This window comes from Bos taurus, chromosome 5 (genome assembly GCF_002263795.3).
Source record: "Bos taurus isolate L1 Dominette 01449 registration number 42190680 breed Hereford chromosome 5, ARS-UCD2.0, whole genome shotgun sequence".
Taxonomy (NCBI): Eukaryota; Metazoa; Chordata; class Mammalia; order Artiodactyla; family Bovidae; genus Bos; species Bos taurus.
Genome location: NC_037332.1, coordinates 94406424 through 94434294, shown reverse-complemented (window position 1 = coordinate 94434294; position 27871 = coordinate 94406424). Strand labels below are relative to the sequence as shown.

Here is a 27871-nt window from a genome sequence, read left to right as displayed (position 1 = left end):
TCCCAAGAAGACAGACATGACTTAATGACTAAACGACAACAACAAAGCTGTAACATCATGAAAATACCAATACCAAGTCTTAGGGCAGCTTCTACTGATTCCATCAGGAATAATAGCAAGCCAATAACTAGCCTCAGAAAGCTATACAAATAGTGCACATAGGTAACGTTTTCTGCTAATCTGACTATGCTTACCAAAAGTTTAGAGGCCAAAAATCTGTTTCCTAGCTTATCCGGAGTTAATGTGCCTCTGATCAGCAGAAAAAAAAAAAAAAAAAAAACAAACCCAGAAGGCAGTGGATAAAAACTTCATTCTGAGAAGGATGATCACCATATGTTATCTCCAAAGGCAAAATACCACCTTTCATTAAATGACCCTCAAAAAGACAGGCGAGATAACAAGGAGGAGGGCAGAGGAGAGAAATCAGTTTATTTAGCAGCCTAAAAATGTTGAAAATACCCTATATAACAATTTTTCTAAGGAAATCAAAAATGTCACCACTTGTGAAAGGCTTGAAATATCCACTAGACAAGCAGAAAAAAATATCCATGATCAGCCTGCATGTCTGTCAGTTACAGGAGATCTTTGACATGGCATCATTTGAGAATGAAAGCAAAGTTTAGTATTGAGTTCTTCCCATGAGGCTTAAAGTGTTTCATTAACCCAGAGATTCCCTTGTCTGCCAGCAGAGATCCACTGCAAGTTCCAGGAAAACTCCCACAACTGTTCAGGCCATTAGCTCTTCCCTGCTCTGAATTTCTACTGTGTTTCATAATGAAGTGAAAGTGTTAGTCGGTCAATCGCATCCAACTCTTTGTGACCCCATGGACTGTAGCCTACCAGGCTCCTCTGTCCATGAGTTTCTCCAGGCAAGAATATTGGAGTGGGTAGCCATTCTCTTCTCCAGGGGATCTTCCTGGCCCAGGGATTGAACTCAGGTCTCCCAAATTGCAGGCAGATTCTTTACAGTACAGAGCTTTTCTCTGAGTGTGATATTTTTCTAGATGGATTTTATTGGGTACCTCTTGTTTTTCATGCCACATAATAAAACCCTAAGTTGGGGTTATACTCTTTGCTTAGGTTATACTCTTTGCTTATTTATTATTTCTGTTGTACATTCAACAAATATTTATTGAATCACTTTCCAGTGATAGGCACTTTATTTTTAGATTATCCAAACTGACCAGAGCTGCTGAGAATGTCAGAATTGCTCACAAATATGATTCTTTTGAAGAGATGCATGTTAATATTCATTTAGGAAAATACTAGAAATTTTGCTGTTTCTTTGCCAATAAAATAACCTGTTTGGAGTTTCAGATACTCTGTTCTGCAGTAATGAGTTATTCAGGTGTACTATGTATATACCTTTGATTTATAAGAATACTGTATTTATGTAGTTTTGAAGGCTTTCCTCAGAGGTGAAAATTAAGGTAGAGATTTGCATTAGTCTCCCAAAAGCCTTCTGAAGGGAGCATTGCTATTATCTCCATTTTTAGGTGGGAAAAAAAAAAAAAACTTAGACACAGAAACTTTAGCCACTTAGTGTGAGAAGGAGAATCAGACTCTAGAAATCTTTAGTAGCCGAGTCCATTTCCATGGAGTCTGCAGTGACCTGTTACCTTGGGTTGATTATTAGGTCCATCCTATTATAAAGCCATTAAATGAGTGAATTTTTTTTGCCTCCATCCACCCTTGCCCCCACCACCTCAGATCTTCATAAAAGTAATAACACTTCATATTTGGTAGTTTTCTAATACATTACAATCTCATTTGATCCCAGCAACAGTCTTGTAAAGTAGACTAATCATATGGCTTCTTGGTGAGTTAACACAAAGCCCTGGCCCAGGAGATAGGCACCCCAGGTTGCCTCTCAATACTCACTCTGTGACACTGGGCAGGTCATTCACATCTCTGGGCCCCAGTTTCCCCATCAGTAACCCACACTGGGACTCTAAAGTCCTTTCCAATCCTAATGTCCTATGATTTGTCCATTTGACAGATGCAGTGACAGAGATTCAGAGAAGTCATTTGCCCAACATTGTATCGCTAATAATGAGCAAAACTGAGTTTGGGGCCAACTTTCCTGTTTCCAGATTCATCCTTCTCACAGTTTCATAATGCTCCAGGAAGTTTCACACAGGGTTAAGAGTATGGATTTTGAAACCAGACTTCTTGTGTGTGAATCCCAGCTCTACTTATTCTATCTCTGCCTCAGTTTCCTCACCTGAAACTGAAACCAATTCAGTACTTATCTCATAAGTTTAGTTAAGAAAATTAAAGAATTAAAATATGTAAACACAAATAAGCTTAAAAGAGCCTGGCAAACAGTGAGTCCTACATCTCTTTGCCATTGTAATGATCATTTATATAATTTTTATTTTCTTTGCCCCATTTCCCATGAGCTTGAGACTGCTCTCCCCAGCAGAGTCACTTATTCCTCCCCTTTTCCTGGGCTCCAGGAATACAGCTTCTTATTGAGAGAACTGAGAAATGTATCCTAAGCAAATAAAAGAAGTTGCACATTTGCATTTTAACAAGGACTTTCAGGAGATAATAATCACCTTACCATTTCTTGGGTCTTCACTATGTGTCAGGCACTGTGCTAATAACCACTTCGGAAATTTAAAAGAACAAAGCTAATGGCGGGCACTTTTAGGGAGATATTTTAAAATTAGGATCCCACCGCGTCCTCAAATTATCACCCAGGTTTCCACCAGCTTCTGTAATTGAGCCTGTCTGTTGCCTATTTCTTCTCTAAGGGAGTCACACTCTGCTCTTTGATCCTGCTGTCGCCAAATTTAAAATTTTCTTCACAGGATTGCAGTAGAGGCTAATTTGAATCTCAACATAATTATTTCTAGAGCCCAAAGATCCTAACAGCAAAGGAATCACAAACACTCATGAAACCACACTGCCACACACACTCTTTGTTAAAAGAGAAGTAAATTCTCTCTGGTGTAGAAGTTACCAGAATAATCTCAGAGGCATGTAATAAATGAAGTGGAGCTTCTGTCTCTCAGTAGAATTCGTTTCATTGCTGCCACCAGGCTGTTGCTTAGGTCGATGGGGAGGTCACCCAGTGGAGACCGTAGCTAAGCAGAGGATGTGAAGACTTGCCAGTCTGGCTGCCAGTCTGACTTGGAATGTCTTTGTAAGGGCGAAAGAAAAACAGCATGATTTTTAAAACTATAGTCTATCTCAACCCGCTCAGCCTGAAACCTCCCCTGTGCTCTGATTTGACATCCAGGTCCTTCAGGAGAATGGATTGAAGAACTCACGGAGAAACCCCAGCATGTGAGTGTCCACGTTCTAAGCTCAACCACTGCCTTGATGTCCTGGACGTCTCCCCAAGAGAACTACAATGGCACCATCGTGTCTGTGGTGTCCCTCACCTGCCAGAAACAAAAGGAGAGCCAGAGGCTGGAAAAGCAGTACTGCACTCAGGTAAAGGAAAGGAAGGGCTGTCAGGCTCACTCACCTCCTGCAGCCCAGCCTTGCAGGGATGCCAGGGTGCCACCGTGGCAAGCAGCTGTGCCAAGGTCTCTCTGGTGCATCATGGATATAGGAGCCAGGAAGTCAGGGCACAAGGCTCTGCAATCACAGTCACCTTCCTTTCCTCTCTTAGAACTACTGTCTTCCTTTTACTTCCATTCCTCATTCAAGAACATATCCTGAGCACCTGTGATGTGCTGGGTACTGGAGGAGATGGTGGGAATCTAGATGATTTTTATACATCCTGCTCTTGCTGAGTTTATAGTCTAGAGAGAACAATAGTAAGAACACATGTTATTACTGCAGAGTATAAGACCTAGGCTAAAAGTAAGTGAAGGTGGGGCTACATGAATTCACAGAAAGAAGGGCATGAATAAATATGGATGGGGCAAGAGGATTTGAAAACTGATCAGAAGAACTTTACCTTCTAGGGGAGGAGACAGGAAGCAGAAGGTTTAGGGGAGATTTGGTGCAGATTTTTTTTTTTTCCATTTTTCCTTGTTGTCTTAACTATAAAGGTAATACATGCTTACTGAAAAAAAAAAACAATTAAAAAATTTCAGGTACATAAAGTGAAAAACAATCCCCTCACTAATATAAATGGAGACTTTTAAAGGATAAACAGCAGTTAGCTGAGTGAAAGGGGTAGGTGGGGGAGGTGGAGAAACCTGGGAACCTGTAGTTCTGGGCGTGACTACCAGAATGAACTGCCATGCCCCATCATCAGTTCTGAATGAAACCACCAACCTGGGCATCTAAGCAGACTTTGTTCTCGGACGCCCTGAATACATCCACTGGAAGCCTGCAGCCAGTCCTATTTTCCTAAACCTGGTTTTACTTTTTTTTTTTCCCCCATAAGATCAAAGAAACTGATTCTTAGTGTCTTACAAACACAATACTTTAAAAATTGGAGTGTAACTGCTTTACAATGTTGTGTTAGTTAATGCTGTACAATGAGCTGAATCAGCTATATGTATACATATATCTCCTCCCTCTTAAACCTCCCTCCACCACCTCCCCCACATCCCACCCCTCTGGGCCATCACAGAGCATCCAGCTGAGCTCCCTGTGCTATACAGCTGCTTCCCACTAGTTGTCTGTTTAGCATATGGTAGTGTATATAGCAGCAGCAGCAGTGTATATATGCCAATGCTGTTCTCTCCATTCATCTCACTCTCCCTACCCCGTGTCCACATATGCATTCTCTACTTCTGCTTCTCTACTCCTGACCTGCAAACAGGCTCATCTGTACCATCTCTCTAAATTCCATATATATGCATTAATATACATTATTTCAAACACAATCTTTTCTTGCTTAAAGGCAAAAAAAGTTTAATTATTAATTTATGTGGAGTATACTGGAAATAGAATATGCACTCAAAACAGGTGTTTGCTGTGTGGAAGCTATTTGGAGTGTTTCTATTTATCCCATGAAAATCAGGCATTTAGTGCTATTCAAAGGGTGAGAAATTTTAAATTAAGAAGATAAATTCAGGAATCATGACCCTTGGAGCTCTCAAAAACCCTAGAGAGCTGAGATAAGCCCAGCATGAAGATGAGGCTACCCTCTCGGCTTGAATTAAAGAGTAAACACGCTAAACAGATTAACTGGTCATCACAGCCCACTGTGCAGTTTATTAGCTTCCTTCCCTGAATGTACCCAGCACGACTGACTCTTCACATTGATAGAAAATGTGTTGTGTCCCAGAACGTGACTAGAACTTGACTGCTCTCAGATATGATTTTTCTTCTTCCCTCTAATGTATGAGTTACATACCTTATACATAGAAGTGTTAGCGTTAGTCACTCAGTTCAGTTCAGTTCAGTTTAGTCACTCAGTCTTGTCCGACTCTTTGCGACCCCATGAATCGCAGCACGCCAGGCCTCCCTGTCCATCACCAACTCCCAGAGTTCACCCAAACTCACGTCCATCGAGTCAGTGATGCCATCCAGCCATCTCATCCTCTGTCGTCCCCTTCTCCTCCTGCCCCTAGTCCCTCCCAGCATCAGGGTCTTTTCCAATGAGTCAACTCTTTGCATGAGGTGGCCAAAGTACTGGAGTTTCAGCTTTAGCACCATTCCTTCCAAAGAAATCCCAGGGCTGATCTCTTTCAGAATGGACTGGTTGGATCTCCTTGCAGTCCAAGGCACTCTCAAGAGTCTTCTCCAACACCACAGTTCAAAAGCATCAATTCTTTGTCACTCAGCCTTCTTCACAGTCCAACTCTCACATCCATACATGACCACAGGAAAAACCATAGCCTTGACTAGATGAACCTTTGTTGGCAAAGTAATGTTTCTGCTTTTCAATATGCTATCTAGGTTGGTCATAACTTTCCTTCCAAGGAGTAAGCGTCTTTTAATTTCATGGCTGCAGTCACCATCTGCAGTGATTTTGGAGCCCAGAAAAATAAAGTCTGACACTGTTTCCCCATCTATTTCCCATGAAGTGATGGGACCTGATGCCATGATCTTCGTTTTCTGAATGTTGAGCTTAAAGCCAACTTTTTTACTCTCCACTTTCACTTTCATCAAGTGGCTTTTTAGTTCCTCTTCACTTTCTGCTATAAGGGTGGTGTCATCTGCATATCTGAGGTTATTGATATTTCTCCCGGCAATCTTGATTCCAGCTTGTGTTTCTTCCAATCCAGCATTTCTCATGATGTACTCTGCATATAAGTTAAATAAGCAGGATGACAATATACAGCCTTGACGAACTCCTTTTCCTCTTTGGAACCAGTCTGTTGTTCCATGTCCAGTTCTAACTGTTGCTTCCTGACCTGCATACAAATTTCTCAAGAGGCAGGTCAGGTGGTCTGGTATTCCCATCTCTTTCAGAATTTTCCAGGTTATTGTGATCCACACAGTCAAAGGCTTTGGCATAGTCAACAAAGCAGAAATAGATGTTTTTCTGGAACTCTCTTGCTTTTTAAATGATCCAGCGGATGTTGGCAATTTGATCTCTGATTCTTCTGCCTTTTCCAAAACCAGCTTGAACATCTGGAGATTCACAGTTCATGTATTGCTGAAGCCTGGCTTGAAGAATTTTGAGCATTATTGTGCTAGTGTGTGAATTGAGTGCAATTGTGCGGTAGTTTGAGCATTCTTTGGCATTGCCTTTCTCAGGGATTGTAATGAAAACTGACCTTTTCCAGTCCTGTGGCCACTGCTGAGTTTTCCAAATGTGCTGGCATATTGAGTGCAGCACATTCACAGCATCATCTTTTAGGATTTGAAATAGTTTAACTGGAATTCCTTCACCTCCACTAGCTTTGTTTGTAGTGATGCTTCCTAAGGCCCACTTGACTTCACATTCCAGGATGTCTGGCTCTAGGTGAGTGATCACACCATCGTGATTATCTTGGTCGTGAAGATCTTTTTTGTATAGTTCTTCTGTGTATTCCTGCCATCTCTTCTTAATATCTTCTGCTTCTGTTAGGTCAATACCATTTCTGTCCTTTATCGAGCCCATCTTTGCATGAAATGTTCCCTTGGTATCTCTAATTTTCTTGAAGAGATCTCTAGTCTTTCCCATTCTATTGTCTTCCTCTATTTCTTTGCATTGATCACTGAGGAAGGCTTTCTTATTTCTCCTCGCTATTCTTTGGAACTCTGCATTCAAATGGGTATGTCTTTCCTTTTCTCCTTTGCTTTTGGCTTCTCTTCTTTTCACAGCTATTTGTAAGGCCTCTTCAGACAGCCATTTTGCTTTTTTACATTTCTTTTTCATAGGGATGGTCTTATTCCCTGTTTCCTGTACAGTGTCACAAACCTCTGTCAATAGTTCATCAGGCACTTTGTCTATCTGATCTAGTCCCTTAAATCTATTTCTCACCAGGATCCTCTGTCCATGGGATTTCCCAGGCAAGAATACTGGAGTGGGTTGCCATTTCCTCCTCCATATACATAGAAGCCAAAGGCTAAAAGTGTAGAGAGATATTGTAAATTATATATGAACCAGAAAAGTCTGGTCTAAGTGCTTGCTGACAGTGGCTTCTTTGAAACGCAAATGTGAAACTGTTGATGATTGTAGGCAAGAAGGGAAAGTAGAGGGCAGAAACTGGACCACTGTTCTAGGTGTTACCTCAGTTACCAGAAGAGGATTGTGGTAGTATTACATCATTACATTATCATCATCATCACACACACGTATATTTTCAAAGAAGGAAACATCAGTTCAAAAATCTCAAAAATTGGCCTAGAGAGGAATCCAGAATATGCTCTCACCAACCCTGGTCTGTCTTAGGTTATTTCTTAAAGCAACCATTATCCAGAGGGAAATAAATTATATTTCTTCAGTTCTCTTTTCAGTGGTATGGTGATTATGTTAAATCGAAAATTCAAAATGCAGCTCAAAAATAAGAGTGATTCTAAAGTCAAACACAGATGAATAATTAACCACAATGTTTTATTCTCTCATACTTTCCTTCTCCCTACTTTTTCCCTACTGTCATCTCATCACCTGTACCACAGGATTACTGCTTTATCAGTTACCATCACCCATGAAATTCGGTGCTAGTTCCCCTGCTCCTCCCCACAGTTTCATTGATTTGTTTTCTAGGAGGTCCTGTGTGAGATGCTAGAAATAAGAACAAATTTGATTTGAGCCTTGATTTCATGAAGCTTAGAGTCTAGCGTTGCATGTAGATATCTTGAAGTGAAGTGAAGTAAAACTCATTCAGTCATGTCCGACTTTTTGCAAACCCCACAGACTGTAGCCCACAAGGCTCATCTGTCCAAGGAATTCTCCAGGCAAGAATACCGGAGTAGGTAGCCACTCCCTTCTCCACGAGATCTTCCTGATTCAGGGATCAAACCCAAGTCTCCTGCATTGCAGGCAGATTCTTTACCATCTGAGCCACCAGGGAAGCCCCTTGGTACCTCTCAATTTGAATTTGTCCTCATTAAGTGTATGTACTTCATGTCTGGTTGCTGTTTTGTGTGAGTTCATACGTGAATATTCATGAGAAAGAGAGTTTTGTAATATGTCCCTGTTAACAAGCATTGTAGTTCTATTCACTAATAAGCCTGCGTCAATACAGTGAGCATAATAAAGCCAGTGCTCAGTGTCATATAAAGGACTCTCCAAAGACTTACACACAATTACAAATTTCAGAATAAAGAAGCATCATGTAATATATGGATGTATATTTAATATCTTTTAAAGGCCAGGTCCCTTCTTTTTTCCATTTAAAAAATTTTTATCTTCACACATGGCATGTGGGATCTTAGTTCTCCAACTAGGGCTCAAACATGTGCTCCAGCAGTGGAAGCATGGAGTCTTAACCACTGGACCACCAGGAAAGTCCCAATGTACATTTATTTTTACATGTGGTCTGCTTGGTCCATACGTGTTTGGTGACAGTTTACAGGAGTGTATAATAACTAAGTGACTAAATTGGAAAGAAAGACCAATCAGTCAATCAGTTTGTTAGCTTTACAAATGAGGAAATGATAGAGCTAAGAGGGTGAATATTGAAGGGACCTGCCTGCCGTCACACAACTGATTAGTATCAGAGCTGAGACCCCATCTCAAGTGATTTGACTTCTAGGAGAGAACTTTTTCTTGTGCATTACAGATGCTACACTAGGGGAAGGTCATCCTCACCACTCATCCTGATGGAGCCAAGAGTGTTGGCTAAAAGCAGAGACTCTAGACTCAAACAGAATTGAGTTTCAGACCTGATTTTAGCAGCTACCAGCTCTGAGTTCTTTCTGTCTAAGTCTTACCATCTGAATCTGTAATAGAAGGAGAAGCATATCCTACTTCATAGAGCTGTAATAAAAATAAGAGGACTTGATGCTTAATGCAATGTTTGGAACATACCAATAGTAAGGTGTGCTGGAAATTAACTTTTATTATTATGCAGACCTAACTGAATACTTTTTGTGTCAAGGGAAGAAGATGAAGAGGTTCTAGAGATTCTCCATAGAAACTGAGTAACTATAATAAGTATACAGAAAGATGTCATGGAAAGAGGATTCCATAATATATACATAAGACCATTTCTGGGGAATTCCCTTGTGGTGCAGTGGTTAGAACTCCAAGCTTCCACTGCCAGGGCCCAGCTTCAATCCCTGGTTGGGGAACTAAAATCCCAGAAGCCATGTGGTTCATCCAAAGAAAGAGAGAAGACCATTTCAGACTTAAAAGAACTCTCATCTAGTTTAACCTCCTTGTTTATATTTCCTTTGCTCTATGGTGTATCTTTCCTCCATTTCTTTAGCTGAGAAAGGATAGGGCCAGGGCCTACATGGAAATGCTTTGGGCTGGATTGAATTCTTTGGAATGGAGACAAAGCCAGTCAGAAATAAGAGATAGGAAATACTGGAATGCAAACATGGGGTGAAAATTGGAGAAGGAGTGTGGAGGAATCCTCTAGAGAACGAAACATGTTATTTAGTAAGTAGAGTATTACTACTTGGGGCTCTCCATGTGGTGCTAGTGGTAAAGAACCCATCTGCCAATGAAGGAGAGGTAAGAGAGGCAGGCTCAGTCCCTTTGTTGGGAAGATCCCCTGCAGTAAGAAATGACAACCCATTCCACTATTCTTGCCTGGAGAATCCCATGGACAGAGGAACCAGGCAGGCTATGGTCATAGGGTTGCAAAAGAGTAAGACATGACTGAAGCGACTTAACACTAGTATAGGAACATTTCCCCTGCCCACATCCAATCCACCGCTTAGCAGGTCCAGGATAAAGAAAAAGGTAGGAAGGAATAGAAGTGATGTAGGTGCGTCAGTAAATATTTTAAAAATAGGAGGAAATTAGTATTTATATTAATAGTTTGTAACTAAAGTTCAATATCATTTGCCCTCCTCTCACTTTTTTAGTAGTGTGATACATATACACATTATTGGTTCTTATTTTTTTTTTTTGGTTCTTATTTTTTTTTAAGGCAATGTAATTTTCCTGGGATGAATTTATTAGGATAGCATATTTAAGTGGTTATAATTCCAGGAAGTCATTTGAATAATTAGAATCAACCACTGCCTAAAATATTATCAAACCAAAGAAACTTTACCATCATTCTGAAACAGTCTACCCTCTGTGTGTTTTTCGAGATACTCTAAATGAAAGCAAGGTTACATTGGCAGGTATGTTCACATGTTTACAATTGTTGTTAAGTTTAAAGGAAAAGTTTGGAGCAATATTTATGGTATAACACCTGTATGGCTCAATACTTAATTGTTTATGGATATATGTATCAAAGAAGGTCTAGAAGACTGCCCCCCAAAATGTGGGAAGTGGTGAGAGGAGACCAGAAAGGCTACAAATTTACCTCACTTGCTCTTCTACAGTGTGACCAGTTTTAACAATGAGCACTATTGGTTTTACCACTTAAAATGTGTTTTAAAGATATAAAACAGTACTAGAATAAATCCCACTTGATCGTGGTGAATGATCCATTTTATGTATTGTTGAATTCAGTTTGCTAATATTTTGTTGAGAATTTTTGCATCTATAGTCATCAAAGATATTGGCCTGTAATTTTCTCTCTTGGTTTCAGTATCAGGGTAATGGTAGTCCTGTACAATGAATTTGAGAATGTTCTACCTTCTTCAATTTTTGGAATAGTTTGAGAAGGATAGGTATTAACTTTTCTTTATGTATTTGGCAGAATTCCCCTGTGAAACTGTCCAATACTGGACTTTTGCTTGCTGGGAGATTTTTTTTTATTACAAATTCAGTTTCACTACTAGTGATCAGTCTGTTCCAGTTATTCTTCCTGATTCAGTCTTGGCAGGTTGTCACAGTAGCCTTGTAAAGTGCCTGCTGCTGTGTCTTGGTGCTTTGCCCATATCATGGAGTGGAGGTCACGATGCTAGGCTTCCAGTACCAACACTGATCCAAATATGTGACCTTGGCTATTCTCTAGCTTTACCTTCTTGATCTACTAAATGAGAGATTTGGACTAGATAATCTCTGAGGTCATTTCCATCACTATAATTAGATATTTTATGCTTCTAAGTGTTGAGAGACTAAAAGACATTCCTGCACTGATCTTTGTATGTAATCAGCTGACACTACAATTTAGGATGTCAGACTATCCTTATTTTATTGCTGATTTGATTTTGGTTAGAGGCTGATGTGTCTCTAGTGTACATAATTACAATTGACATTGATGGGTATAGAGCAGTTCACAAGGTTTATTAAAGCCAGCCATAGAATTTGAATGTTCTGGGTTGCCTTCAGCCTTCTCATAAACTATAAATCATCCTAATATTGAAACTTGACCTTCCTCAGTATGAATAAAGGCTTCTGGATTTCAAAGGCATTTGTGAGTTTGCAGTGTCCCTGAATACAATGTTATCCTCTGAGTCACACGCTGAAAACCCAGTTCTAAATAGATCTTATTGGGTGTTTGGTTTAAAGGTGAACTCAAGCAAATCTATTATTGAAAATCTTGTTCCTGGTGCCCAGTACCAGGTTGTGATGTACCTAAGAAAAGGCCCTTTGATTGGACCACCTTCAGATCCTGTGACATTTGCTATTGGTAAGTTGCCAGCCACAAGAAAAATACCTTTATCAGAGTACTGTTTGGAGGGGTGCCATGTCTAAGTTCTAGTCATTATCATCAGTTATGGGAGGTCCATACTTGTTCTCCCAATATTCAACCTTCAGAGTAATTAATGACCACAACTGTATACCTGGAAGACATCCTTAGCATTCATTACTTAGGAAAAAGAAAATCTCAGGCAAATATGGTTAGTTTTCACTGATTGCATCAAAAAAGTGAAATACCTAGTCAGTCAGTAAGTAGAGATGTGAAGCCATTGTTAAGATATTAAACATTCCTTCTTGACTTTCTTTTTTCACTCCCCTCCCTTCTTCTTAGTTCCGACTGGAATAAAAGACTTGATGCTCTATCCCCTGGGTCCTACAGCAGTGGTTTTGAGCTGGACCAGGCCTTACTTAGGAGTGTTCAGAAAATATGTGGTCGAAATGTTTTATTTCAACCCTACAACAATGACATCAGAATGGACAACCTACTATGAAATAGCAGCGACTGTCTCCTTAACTGCCTCAGTGGTAATTTTCCTTAACCAGCTGTCACATTTTCCTGTGTCAACATGCATTCACATACTAACTGTGTCTGAAAAAATTATTATGTCTGTAAACTAGATCATTTGTAAACACATGCAGGTAACGTGCTACTTTCAAGTTTGGGATTGTTTTAGCTCTTAGTTTTATTTTTGTATTTCGAGAGAGAGAGAAACCTGTGTGAAACTGGCTTTCACTCTTAATTGAGTGTATTTGCTAATCCCCAATTTAGTAGACCTGTCACATGCTTGCTTCTTTGGTGGCTCAGCTGGTAAAGAATCTGCCTGCAATGTGTTGGATCCCTGGGTGGGGAAGATCCCCTGGAGGAGGGCATGGCAACCCACTCCAGTACTCTTTGCCTGGAGAATCCCCCTGGACAGAGGAGCCTGGTGGGCTATATAGTCCATGGGGTCACAAAGAGTCGGACATGACTGAGCAACTAAGCACATCACATGCTTATTGTTTCTTTCTGCTCCTAAAACAGAAAACATGTTTTCCTTTAGTTATTCAGTAGTGAGTGGATACTTCTTGAGTGATGACTATTCTTAACATCAACAAATCAGTTAAATACCTGCAATGTCAGACCATTAGCGATGTTCTTCAAATGAGCAGGTAAAGATTGCTCTTTCTGAGACTGGAATAATTTTAGAAGTACAGGTTATCTATAGGTCACACAGAAAGCAAACAACTGTCCACTACTCAGTTGACAACTCTCATGATCGTCACCCAGTATGAACACATGCTAACAGTCCAAGATGAGAGAATGTAGAATTGTGAAAGATCATGTTTTAGAAATACGAAGATGTGTCCGTCCAGTCACTTACAAATAAGTGCCAGTTCACTTGTGTAATTTAAGAAACTGCAAATGAAAACCCATTTTCAAACTATCTGTATCTTCAAATAATTTTTTAAATTGTGTTAAATTTATGTGTATCATTTTATTTACATCTCACTTAATTCCAAAAAGAATATTTTAATGGAAAATTTGAGAAGTACAAAATCAACTGTAGACAGTAAGTTTCCTCTGTCCATGGGATTTCCCAGGCAGCAATACTGGAGCGGGTTGCCATTTCCTTCTCCAGAGGATCTTCCCAACCCGGGGATTGAAGCCGCATTTCCTGCATTGACAGGCGGACTCTTTACCACTGAGCCACCAGGGAGGCCTCCCAAAGGCACAGAAAGGAAATTAAAAATTACTCATTTTTTCATAGCCTAAGAGAAATATATAACTCTATTCCAAAAATATGATTTTCCTTCTGGGCCTTTTTCTTCTTGCTTTTTTTAGAGGATAGCGAATCTGTTGCCAGCATGGTACTACAACTTTCGAGTTACCATGGTAACGTGGGGAGACCCAGAACTCAGCTGCTGTGACAGCTCCACTATAAGCTTCATAACAGGTGAGTGTGTGGGAAGTGGGCCCATGAGAACAGATGCCTATTTTGAGGGAGTTCTGAAGGGGCTCATCTCCAGAAAATGCCAGTCCTTCACCCAGGACCGATTGAGCATCACTTTCATGGAAGACGCTGCTTCTGCTGCTGCTAAGTCGCTTCAGTCGTGTCCGACTCTGTGCGACCCCATAGAAGGCAGCCCACCAGGCTCCTCTGTCCCTGGGATTCTCCAGGCAAGAATACTGGAGTGCGTTGTCATTTCCTTCTCCAATGCATGAAAGGGAAAAGTGAAAGTGAAGCTGCTCAGTCATGTCCGATTCTGTGGGATCCCATAGATGGGCAGCCTACCAGGCTCCTCCGTCCATGGGGTTTTCCAGGCAAGAGTACTGGAGTGGGGTGCCATTTCCTTCTCCGTTCATGGAAGATGATATACTTGATTCTGAAAGTTCATGATTTGTTTAAATGATAGCCTTTAAAAATTAAAATACAATTTTTCTCTGAGTTACTGTCCTTGATTTCTTTTTATCCTGAGTCACTGACCTTGATTTATGCACCACTGTTTGGAATTGATTAGAATCGAGATGTAACAGGCAGAGCTTTCAGCTTCACACCGCACTGAATTGATTTTATCCATTTGATAATTGTATTTGCTAGAGTGCCTCCATTTCCTTATTAATTAAGCCATTTGTAAAGTCACAGGCTGACTGCAGTATGGTCCATGGCAGGAATTAAAACAGGCTTGCAGACTTGTAGACTTGGGTGTGAGTCACAACTTTGCTGCCTCTACCTGTAAACTCCAGCAATTCTTCTAAGTCTCAGGTTTTTTCAGTTGTAAAATAAGGATAATAATAGTATCTATTATCTGTTACTATTGTCTATTATTAGGCCCCAATTAAATAAGCTATTTAGCAAAATACATGGCCCAGACTTAAAGTACTTACAATACTATTAGTGATGGATCCTCAGAACCTTAAATTATGTATTAATAGTTCCGTATCATATGTCAGAGACAGCAGAGGTGGGCAGAGGTAGCAATTAAGAAGAAATTCAACCAAGAACAGTAACCCTCATTGTCTGAACTAAGATTGTTCAAGAACTTTTGATGGGACTGCAAAGCTGTCATTAGAGTTATACTGAGAAAAGAAAAATATTGCTTAGATGAAGAATAACTGTCAAAATATTTCCCTCACCGGGCAGCTAGTTTTATAGGCTTAAGATGTATCAATTAAAAAACAATGGAAAGATAGTAATCTTGTGGATTCTTATACAGTTAACTTACATAGTTCATGGCTTTTCTTTACTGACCAGTTTCTGGTACTTCCTTTGTTCCAGATGTTAATGGTAATATTAGAGTAGGAGAGTGAAAGGCCACCATAAAAAGAGAAAATGCCAATTATTTGACAAGCCCTGTGTTAGGCTTTTTGACTGCATTAATAATCACGTATTTAATTATAATTAAACTTCACTGTGTAAGTAATTCATACACTTAACTTGATTGAGATGAGTGGTCTGAGAATGCTCTTTCCTTGTCAGAAGGAGAAGCTGTCTAGAAAAAGCCCAGACTTCACATCTGATCACTTATTGAGCAGATCTGACCTTGCTAATTTCCAGCTACAGAACTTTGAGCAAATTAACTTAAGGATCCTGAATTTCTATTTTCTCACCAGTAAGACTGAAAATATTGCCTAACAGGTGGCTAATTGGGCAAAATTAACTGTCTTAGAACTCACTGCAGTGTCCGGAAACTACCTGGACAGAGGCTCTGTGGTGTCTCCCAGGGGTGACATCAGAAATGAAGTATTAATAGGATTTGGAGTTCTGGACCCAAGTGCTTTAGGTGTGCCTTTCAAAGCTGGAACCACCTGGGAATAGGCAGAAATCGTGAGATAAAGTTTAGGTGGACAAAGCAAGTGTGCATTCATAAACTTTGGTTAGTAAGCAAGCTACTTGCCTGGGTGAGCAGTCTGTTGTCTCCAATGAATTGATCTTTGGGAATTTCTGATTTTTTCCTGGGATCAACTACTAAGTCCTGCTGACACTGGCAGTCCACAGTCTTACCTAAGCATATTGACACAGATGGCCTCAGTTTCCATATCTATAAAATGGGCATAGGGACTTCTTTGGTGGTCCAGTGGCCAAGACTCCTTTGCTCCCAATGCAGGGAATTCAGGTTGCATCCCTGGTCAAGGAACTAGATCCCACATGCCCCAACTAAAGATCCTGCATGCTGCAATGAACATCGAAGATCCCACATGCTGCACATGAGACCCAAGGTAGTCAAATAAATAAGCAAATAATTTTTAAATGGGCATAATAATACCTCACAGGGTAGTTGTGAGAATTAAATCATGTAATCTAAATTGTTATTAAAACATATATGGTACCTGAGCTTTATTTTTATAACTATATCTAAAACTATTTGAAAATTTAGCCTTTTTAGGGGCAAAGGGAGCTTTCTTCCCTCATTTCAATTTTAAAGCAAGTGAAGATCTGATACTTCACTTTCGTATGCTTTTTAATCGTAATCCAAATTGACAAATTGTGTAGTATAAGAGAAAATAGGAATAAAATATTTGAATAAGGTCTGATTTTTAGGCCCTCAAGTCTACCATCTGGCAGGCAACTTGTCTGCAAGTCAAGTTCGTAATCACACTAGTGTACCAAGTAATGTTCAATAAACAAATAGTGACCTCTGGTGGTCTTTCAGCAACACACCGGATTTGAAAGCAACAACATCAAGGAGAATGATCTGAAGACTTGGTACTTGTGATGGGGAGACGTATATATCTGGCTTTGTAATTTTATTTTTTTAACTCTTTATTTTGTACCAGGGTATAGCCAGTTAACAATGTTGTGATAGTTTCAAGTGAACAGCAAAGGAACTCAGCCATACTTGTACATATATCCATTCTCCACCCAAACTCCCCTCCTTTCCAGGCTGCCACATAAGCAGAGTTCCATGTGCTGTACAGCAGGTCCTTGTTGGTTATCTATTTTAAATATAGCAGTGTGTACATGTCCATCCCAAACTCCCTATCATTTTAAATATGTGTCATGTCTTCACTCAAATTAGAACATGAGAATATACCCTTTGAAGAAGCATTAAGCATAGGTACTTGTAAATAATGAAGTATGTAGAAATATGTTAAGCCAGGGTTATTATGCTTTATTAGAATTTTCTGCATTATGATATGGGTTTGTGCTACTTGTTATAGATATTGTTGACAATTGAAAATTTTCATTGTCAAACATATAGAAACGCTATTCATACACAGTATGAAACAGAAATGTATTTTTTACTCTGTTAAAATCTCTTCAGTAAACAATTGTTTCTGAAACATATATATGAATATTCATTATACGTATTAGGGCATGTTGAAAAAAATGTCTTTTTTTTCAATTACGATTTATTATTTTATTTATTTTTGGCTGTCCTGGGTCTCTGTTGCTGCACGCAGGCTTTCTTAGTTGCAGTGAGTGGGGCTACTCTTCATTGCAGCGTGTGGGCTTCTTATTGCAGTGGCCTTACTTGTGGATCACATGTTCTAGGTACATGGGCTCAGTAGTCATGGCATTTGGGCTTAGTTGCTCCCGAACATGTGGGATCTTCCTGGACCAGGGATCAAACTCATTTTTCCTGCATTGGCAGGTGGATTCTTTACCACTGAGCCGCCAGGGAAGCCCCAAAATAAGTCTTTTTTAATGTGTAGAAATTCTCCTGCAACCATTAGTTGATTTGGGGCTGAATCTTGCAAAGAAAACTTGCTTGGCTATATTCAAGATCACATGGAATTTAAATTCAACTGTGTATGTGTTTGCTGAAATCTTCAGAATTATCAGTTACTCTTAAAAATAATTAAAGTATGCTTTCAGAACTTATGTATTACAAAGCTTGTGATGAACTCTCGTCCCCTACTGGGATTCTTAAAAATTTTAAAGTGTAAGATTATAAAATAAATTAATAAACTTGGTGTTAGAATTTAGCTTTGAAGCATGATTTTCAAAATCCCTTCCTTCCTTTCTTTAATACTTGCTTCAGCAACTTTATTTAGAGCCCTACCTTCCACAAAGCACTGGGCTACACAGTCAATGCCATTGTCTTGTTATCTTATGGACATATTATTTATTTTTCTGTCCCTTTACTCACTGATTCTACTGTCTATCCTGTAACCTTCTTTGCTGCCACAATAAAAAAGATTTATTTTTACAGGACCCCAGAGTTTTCAGTACTGCTTGGAAAATAAGTTCACCAGTGCCTTAATAATATTAATTTATTGATGCAGCAACAAATTAACCGAACAATTGACCCAAACTAGTTAATGTTTTAGTAATCTTATAACTGAAATTTTTGTAAAAAGGCGTGCTCTCCTCAGGCATAGTTGAGTCTGACTGTCCTGGGTCTGAGCCACGCAAGGTAACATCCCACAGAACAACTGCCCACCTCATACCATCCAACTTCACTATATTACAGACATGTCCACGAGTCCCTAGGACTATCATGCGTGCTGTTGTGCATGCATGCTAAGCCACTTCAGTTGTGTTCTAACTCTTTGCAATGCTATGGACTGTAGCCCTCCTAGTTCCTTTGTCTATGGTATTCTCCAGGCAAGAATACTGGAGTGGGCCAGTATTTCATTCCTGCCCCAGGAATGAAACTCCCATCTCTTATGTCTCCTGAATTGCCAGGCGGGTTCTTTACCACTAGTGCCACTTGGGAAGTCCATCATGAGGTGTGAACTTTAATTCTTTAAACTCTGTATAGAGTTTGGTTTCCCTGGTGGCTTAGATGGTAAAGAATCTGCCTGTAACGTGGGAGACCTGGATTTGATCCGTCTGGGGATCCCTTTAAGAAGATCCCCTGGAGAAGGGCATGGCAAGCCACTTCAGTATTATTGCCTGGAGAATCCCCATAGATGGAGGAGCCTGGCAGGCTGCAGTCCATAGAGTCACATAGAGTTGGACACGACTGAGTAACTAAGCACAAGCTCTGTATGGGGTTTCATGTTCTATTGATAAGTTCTTTAATTACTGGTAGTCTACTAAATTAAAGTGTGTTTCTTTCCTCCATTGTAGCCCCAGTTGCTCCAGAAATCACGTCTGTGGAATATTTCAACAGTCTGTTGTACATCAGTTGGACCTACGGGGATGACACCACAGACCTCTCCCATTCTAGAATGCTCCACTGGATGGTTGTTGCAGAAGGAAAGAAGAAAATTAAAAAGAGTGTATGTTTCTTTGAGTCCCAGTATTGGGCACCTGACATTTATTTGCATATACTATTGAAAATCATGAAGCAAACATTTACTGAGACATTAAACAAGTGTTTGCATGCCAATTAGCACTGTTTTTGGTTCTGGAGATTGTGTGTGTGTGTGTGTGTGTGTGTGTGTGTGTGTGCATGCGTGTGTGTGGACGCACACGTGCTCATGTGCATGCTCAGTTGTGTCTAATTCTTGCAACCCCAAAGACCGAAGCCCGCCAGGCTCCTCTGTCCGTGGAATTTTCCAGGCAAGAATACTGGAATGGGTTGCCATCTCCTCCTCTAGGGGATCTTAGAATCCATTCTCTCTTGAGTCTCCTGTACTGGCAGGCAGGTTTTGTTTTTTTTTAACCACTAGCACCACCTGAGAAGCCTCTCTGGAGATAGGATAGTGAACAAAATTGAAGTCCTTTTTTGATAGAGCTTACCTTTTAATTTTTAATAGTTGTAGTTGTTGTAATTGATTTCACCTATATTTAAAGTTACGATTTGAGCTTTTTCTTCGTAATACCAAACATTTTCAAGAAAATCACAGTATTTTCACTTTTTTCTCCATATGTCCCTAACACCCTCAATATTTGGAGACTTTGGAAGTACTGATTTCTCTCCTGGTTTATTAAGCTTTTGCATTGTACTAGTTAGGGTACCAACTAAACAATTGAAATAAAAAAATTTTTTAAGATTGTGGTTTAAAAAATATCAACATCTATATCTCTCTCAAGGTGCCCAGGACTAAAAGGGTACCTCTGCCATGAGAGATTATTCAAGAGTCCAGATTTGTTCTATTTTGCTGCTCCATCTGCCACTGCGTATAGTCATCACCTGCATAGGTTAACTCCACTCACCTTTACAGCCACATTCCAGCCTGCGGGAAGGGAAAAAGAGAGGATGTGGAGGCCCAGCACTTAAAAGGTGTGAACAAAACTCTAAGTTGACCATGAGACTTCCTCTAACAATCCATTGATTGGAATTGGGTCACATGGTCCCCACTATCAATATTAGAAACTGGAAAATGTAGTCTTTAGTTAAGAAGCCAGGTGTCTGTGGATATGGCTAAGTTTCCTCTGAGCTTCTCAGCTTGGGCTGAGCAATGTTCCTATTTTTGCAACCCAGTAATTGCTTTTTCTAAAATTTGCTGTGAATGCAAGAGGGACAAAAAAAATCGTAGTAATACGTACTCCAAACAAAGGAATTAATCACAAAAAATTGTTCTGATCTGTGTTGTGCTTATTTAGAGCTACCTTGTATTTGGCTCAGTTGAGGAATTTGTATCATTTTCAGAGGAAATAACATATCCATAAGGTTTAATCAGCTGTAGACTGCAGCACAGAACAGAGATGGGAGCCTGTGATAGCCCTACAGCTTGATTTTGGTGATCTTGCAGGTAACGCGCAATGTCATGACTGCAGTTCTCAGCTTGCCTCCTGGAGATATCTACAATCTCTCTGTAACTGCTTGCACAGAGAGAGGAAGTAACACCTCCATGCTCCGTCTTGTCAAGCTAGGTAAGAAGAGAACACAGGTGTGTGTGTGCAAGTAATCATGCTGGAGGACTAGTGTTTGTATCTCTTGGTTTAGCATGGTCTTCTCAACTCAAAGAAATGGAAAAAATTGGCTCAGTGTCTTTTATAAATGCAAAAAAGACTTTACACTATCAAAAAAAGTACATTCAACATATGTTTCTGTGAGGACAATGTCTACTGTGTTGGGAGAAGGGAGTTCATTGTTCATAATAAGATTAGAAGAACCACAGAGTCGGGATTTTAGAGATGGAAGGACCTTAGCTATTATCTAGTGCGATATTCTCAACCCTATCAGATACTGTTTCCCTTTTACATAAATAAAGCTGAACTTCATACATAAAATAATCCACATATTGATTTTTCAAATTTGATGTAGCATCCTAACTCTAAGATAAAATCAAGATAAAAGGACAATAATTTATATTAAAAAAATAACAGGGATTCCCTATGTATGTGTTCAGGTACAGCTTTTAACTCTTCTAAAAGTCGTAATAGGACTACTTGATGACTACCTACAATGAAAATGAATAAATATGAGTTTGTAAGAAGTAACAAGAACTGTAGTTCTTCCATACAAGAAGGATAAAAATAAAGGAATGAACAAATTCATATTAACTCATTTATTACTATTAATTAAAAATAAATAACTGTCAAGCTTAAGTGTAGCTGGGCCCTAGAATAAAAACTAGAGTTAGGAGAAATATTAAGACAGTAGATATATTTGCTTATGATGAAAGAAAGTGGAAGATAATGTTGGTTAGAATGAGGATAACATGTTAAGAAAAATGATGAGCTGTAAGAGAAAATGAGGAAAATATATTCTTACAAATGAGCTGGAACTTATTGCATGGTGTTAAAATAATTATATTATGAAAAGCAACTGGGAAGTGACACTATGTAATGCAAAACGCATCTTCTACACTCAACAATACCATGTGTTAAAATATTTAGTTTCCCGTACTTAAAGGGACCTCAGAGATGATATCCTATAATTGGCAAAAGAGAACATATTGGCAAAAAGCTGGGTGGTAGACTTCTTGGGCAGTGTCAGTTTAAGGATGATAACCCCACAATAAATGCACATCAATACCCAATTTTTACAGCAGAGACCTCATCGTTTTAATCATTGAAAATAAAGTCTATACGTGACTAGATGTCATGAGATCATTTTGTGATCAATAAAAATATTGAATAATTACATTGTACACCTGAAACTAATGCAATATTGTGTATCAGTTATAATTCAATAAAAAACGAATTTACATATAGAGTGGCAATAAAAATGTTTTCAAAACACTTAGTGCAACTTACTGACATCATCATTTCCGATGTCTGCCAGCTTGTACTCTGTGTCGGAGTCTGTCCATAAAAATCTCAAATCTCTCTAATATGTTCTATGTACTGCTTAAGTGAAGATGAACCAGGGTGATTCAGTAGCAGCTTAAATACCAGGATCAGTAGTGCTGTCAGTGATGCTTTAGACTCTTGGAAAATCTGAGACAAAACAAAACACAATATTTTCTCAGATTATCCACTATTTGCATTTTCTTTATAATTCAATGCACAAGACATTAAGTTTTAAATCTTTTTTGTCTCCTATTTGCCGTGATAAAAACTAAACTCTTGCACTGAAAACATTTAGAATTAAATAGATAATTGAAAATGCACGATGTACTAAATAGACAATATGGGCAGTAAACTATTGAGTAGTTTTTCAGTATCACTTTTAAAAATGTATTGAAGTACAGTTGATTAACAACGTTGTGTTAGTTTCAGGTGTCCTGCTAAGGGATTCAGGTAGACATATACATGTATCCATTCTTTTTCAGATTCTTTACCCATATAGTTTATTAAGAATATTGAGTAGACTTTTCTGTGCTATACAGTAGGTCCTTGTTGGTTATTTATCTTATATATAGCAGAGTGTGTTTGTTAAATCCAAGCTCCTAACTTATCCCTCCCCTTCCCCACATTTTCTTTTCAGTAACTATAGCTTTGTTTTCTAAAACCATGAGTATGTTTCTGTTTTTCAAATAAGTTCATTTATAGCATTTGTAAATTCAATTCCACCTATAAGTGATATCATGTGGTTTGTCTTTCTCTTCCTGACTTACTTTATTTAGAATGATAATTTTTTCCAATATTAATTGTGTGATTAAGTACTTGTAACTATATTTATAATGAATTTATTCTGGTCACAAAATTAGAAGTTTATGTGGAATGTGGGACATGGGACAATTTTTCTCTTTGGAACTTTCTTGATCATAGAAAGACATCTAGAATTTCTGAGCCCTGCCCACAGAAGTCTGATTGACTTTGTGACTTTGTGATCTTTTGTGACAGCTAAAAACATTTCTGCAAATTTCCAAGCACCCTTAAGGGGGCTCTGCTGCTCTTATCAAGACTCATGAAAGTGAAAGTGAAGTCGCTCAGTCGACTCACTCTTTGCTCACTCTTTGCTCAGTCTTTGCTCACTCTTTGCGACCCCATGGGTTGTAGCCTACCAGGCTTCTCCGTCCATGTGATTTTCCAGACAAGAGTACTGGAGTGGGTTGCCATTTCCTTCTCCAGGACTCATAAAGACTCATGAGTTAAGTTCAATCTTTCTTGCACTGCCCACAATCTACTCCTCCCTAGCAGTCTATACTAGAATTTCAGGAATGTGGAGATCACCAGTTTCCAATACTAGATGATCTATTTATTAAGAAAAAAATAATCTGCTTAGCAATTCCAACCATTATCTCTGATTTTTTTAATTTAATTTATTTATTTTAATTGGAGGCTAATTACTTTACAGTTTTGTGGTGGTTTTTGCCATACATCGACATGAATCAGTCAAGGGTGTACATGTGTTCCCCCGTCCCAACCCCCATTCCCACCTCCCTCCCCATCCCATCCCTCTGGGTTGTCCCAGTGCACAGACCCTGAATGCCTGCTTCAAGCACTGACCTTGGACTGGTCATCTATTTCACATATGGTAATATACATGTTTCGGTGCTATTCTCTCAAATCATCCCACCCTTGCCTTCTCCCACAGAGTCCAAATGTCTGTTCTTTACATCTGTGTCTCTTTTGTCTTCTGTATGAATGTTAGTTCAAATTTGCTTCCAGGTAACTGGAATTACTTGAAGACTCTGCCTGCGTTCCCCAGGGCTTTCTCTTTCCAAGTTTCTAGATGCTTTCTCCAATTCATTTGGTATGTTGGTCTCCCTTACAGTGAAAGTTGAAGGGTGGTCTTACCAAAGTAGCCTTCAGTGGCCTATTGCTTTGCTGTCATTTTTACGTGACATTATGAATGATCTATGAAGTCTCAGGAATATGGGTTAAAGTCATAAACTGGAACAATTACACTCACACAAATAGGAGTGGGAGTAAGAAACTGACTTTGTTTCCCAAACTTGCCATTGGGTTTTGAGCTTCCATATTTCTCCATTAATGAGCAGGATTGCCTATACCAATTTAGGAAGTTCCTTTAAATGTTTCAAGTAGGGAAGCAAGTTACTACAGCAATTATTTCTAGTGAATCATTACCCTTAGAATCAATCAGCTTTTCCATGTTGGTATATTAATATCAGACAGAATATTCCCTCAATCTTGTTCCTCTCTAAAAGCAAGACAATCTTTATATAATATATCTGTCCTCAGCCTTTTTTTTCTGGAAACAAAATAACATACTTTTTATCCATTTGTCTAAAGGTCTATTTTCCATTCTCTAATCATATTATTGTGTTTTATAAGCTATTTTAATTTTCTACAACACAATGCCTTCTCTGCTGTAGATACTTAATAGGTATTTGTTGAATGGAAATGAAACTACAGACTTCAAAGTTGAAATTATTATTATTGTTAATATTTAGCCAAAACAAGTTCCATCTTTCAGAGAAGTGAAATATTTTGCTTTAGTAATAACTGAATTGCAAGTTTTTTTCACAAAACATTCATTCTTGCCATCTGAGGAAAGAAACCATTCTATCAGTGAATCCAGAACAATATAAATTAATCCAAAATGGTATACTACCAAAATTATCTGATTATTATGTCATCAATGGACATCCAGGAGAAGACAGTACTGCTAACGGTGCTGTTTACAAGGCTTTGAGCCAGTCATCCCATTAAGAATTTTAGATTGCCAAGAGTTGCATGGTACTACAGTGATAAATGATGGCAGTTCCCTTTGGTAGTCAACACAAATGTCAATCAAATCTGCATTAAGACTTGTCATTTTACAAGTACTCATTGGTCTGCATGCAATCATGGCTTCAACCAGCAACCAGTCATAAATTCTAGTCTTGGTGAATCCACCTGGAGCTCTGGTGAAACATTAGGAGGATTTGTAAGTTTACATCAGACAATCAGTTTTCCAACTGAAAAAAAAAGGAAAAGAAGGAAGGAAGCAGTCAGGGAAATAAATAAGAATGAAAAAAAAAATAAGAATGAGATTCATAAAATAGATCGATGGTAATGTTGCAGGAAGAAGGACCTGAGAGTGGGCCCAAGAGTGGGCTTTTGTTTAACACTTGGAAATGAATTGTCTGAGGAGACACACATACTGACAAAGCAAGAGATTTTATTGGGAAACGGTGCCCAGGTGGTTAGCAATAGAGTAAGGGAAACCAGGAGAACTTCTCTGCCATGTGGCTCACAGTCTAGGGTTTGATGGTGATGGGATTAGTTTCTCTGGGCAATCATTCTGACTCAGGATTCTTCCTAATGGCACACACATTGCTCAATCAAGATGAATTCCAGCAAGAAGGATTCTGGGAGGTTGGTGGGACATTTGGACTGAAATTTCTCCTTTTGACGTTTTCTGAATTCTTCCAGTTGGTGGTAGCTTGTTAGTTCTATGTCCCTTACCAGGACCTTCTGTTGTAAGATAACTCATGCAAGTGGTTACTATGGTACCTGGCCTGGGTGGGTGGTCTCAGTCAGTGGTTCCCCTAACAGTAATAGCATATCTATTCATTAATTTATTTAACAAATATATGCTGAGAAACTTCTAAACACTGTTCAGATGCCAGACTTCTTAGGTATGTGTGCTCAGTTGTGTCCGACTCTTTGCAACCCCCCTGGACTGTGGCCCACCAGGACCCTCTGTCCATGGGATTCTCTAGACAAGAATACTGGAGTGGGTTGCCATTCCCTCCTCCCAGCAATCTTCCCAATCAAATCCAGGTCTCCCACATTGTAGGCAGATTCTTTACCTTATGAGCCACCAGGAAAGAGCATTAAAATAGGGCAGTACAATGCAGATGGCTTTCCAGTAAAAGCTTTCTCCGAAGAAGCAATGAGAAGAGATCTGAATAACAAGAAAGGACCAGCCAAGAAAAGGTTGGGCAAGAGCACCTGGGCAGAATGAATCAGGAGAATTCAGATTATATAGGATTATAAGGCTTGGAGTTGAGATTTTATTTTCAGGTTGCATATGTGAAGTCATTTAGAGAATTAAACAAATAATCTGACTTATATTTAAAACAATCCTTCTGGTTGCTCAAGGGAGAAAGGATTTGGAGGTCAAAAATAAAGGTAGGGAACCAGTTAAGGGGTTAGTCATCACTAACCTTAAAAACAGCATTCTAATTCAAATAAGTGCCATGGGAAATGATGGTGACTTTGACCAAAATGGTAGGAAGGGAGATGGAGAGAAGTGGGCAGAATTCTGGAGCTGTTTTGGAGGTTGTGGCCACAGAACTTTCTGATGGGGTGAAAACAAGAAATGAGAGAAAGAGAAAGAACAGCTCCTAGACTTTGCCCTTGAGCAACTAGGGTGGGGGTCGGGCAATTTATTGAGATTGAAAGGACTAGAAAAATTAGAAGAGGAGGTACCTGGGCACAAGTTGAGAGTCAAGGATTCTTCCTCAGACATTAAAAAAAAAAATGCAGTTGTCGAGTAAAGAGACTATTGATATGTAGTTAGTGTTAGTCACTCAGTTGTGTCTGACTCTTTAAGACCCCCTGGACTGTAGCTTGCCAGGTTCCTCTGTCCATGGAGTTCTCCAGGCAAGAATACTGGAGTGGGTGGCCATTTCCTTCTCCAGGAGATCTTTCCGACCCAAGGCTCAAACCTGGGTCTCCTACACTGCAAATTCTTTACCATCTGAATCACCAGGGAAGCCCATTGATATATGTGTCTGGAGGTCAGGGGAGAATTCTAGGCTGGGAATATAAATCTGGGAGTGACTGAATAATTAGATACTAATTAAAAATAGAGAAAAAGAGCTCTGGTCTAGGCAAGAAGAGCTACTCCAGTATTTAGTGATTGAGCAGAGAAAGAGGAGACAGCAAGAGAAACATGGAAGAAAGAGGCAATAAAGTCAGAGAAAGGAAAAAAACTGTATGTTTACCAACATTGTAAGAGGTCTGCTTTATCCTGACCACAGACGTGTTCAGACAGGTTCAAGGTAAGCACTCAGATAACTTTAGCTCTGGAAGAGATTTGGAAACAATTTAGTGTCATGTCCCCCCTTGGGCAAGCTGAAATCTAGAGAAATCTGACCCACATTACACACTGTTGAGCCTGGATCTAGAAACAGTACTTTTTAATCTGTTTAACCTTTTTAATCTGTTTCTTGCCTTTTCCTGGATTGGGGGTGGATTTTTTCTAAAATTTCATGTTTCTATGAACACATTTAACAGAGCAGGGAAGAGCCTCACACCCATTCCTGTGGCTTTCTGTTCCTGTTTGGGAATTTGAGCATTGTGAAGTTGACTTGATTTCCTAAGTCTCAGTCATGAAAGTTTTTATATAGATTAGAAATCTTTAAAACATAATTTGACTATGGACACAAATATTAGGAATTGGAAGGGATATTTGAATCTTCTCACTTCTCCTAACTTTCTCTCTCTCACACACACATCAAATTTCAGTAGATTACAAATAATTATATCCATTTTGATGAAATGTAATTTCTGACTTTATAAGAGCCCAGCCATTGCAAGGTGCTGGCCTTCTGAGTCTCATTCTCAGTTGAGAAAATGTGTTTAATTCTTGTGTTGAAGTCACTGAGTTCACAATTTTAAAAATAGTTACTTAGGTATAGGCAATTCTTATTTTTGGTAAGAAATGAGTGAAGTGTTGTGAGTCACAGCCAACTGATGTCTAAAGTACCACTCCCGGGCCACCCATTCCTTTCTGTGAATCCTCTTCCAATGAGTGACTAACTTA

At 39.2% G+C, this 27871-nt stretch overlaps 1 protein-coding gene across 3 annotated transcripts in view; it reads left to right on the top strand.

The window, feature by feature from the left end:
- Positions 1–27871, top strand: part of PTPRO (protein tyrosine phosphatase receptor type O) — a 260131-nt gene that overhangs the window by 165231 nt on the left and 67029 nt on the right. For all 3 annotated transcript variants that reach the window (XM_002687771.7, XM_005206999.5, XM_005207000.5), the window contains exons 7-12: positions 3248–3444; positions 11870–11990; positions 12333–12526; positions 13824–13935; positions 19000–19151; positions 20571–20691. In XM_002687771.7, the coding sequence (XP_002687817.4) occupies positions 3248–3444; positions 11870–11990; positions 12333–12526; positions 13824–13935; positions 19000–19151; positions 20571–20691 (897 nt within the window). The remainder of the gene's footprint in view (positions 1–3247; positions 3445–11869; positions 11991–12332; positions 12527–13823; positions 13936–18999; positions 19152–20570; positions 20692–27871) is intronic.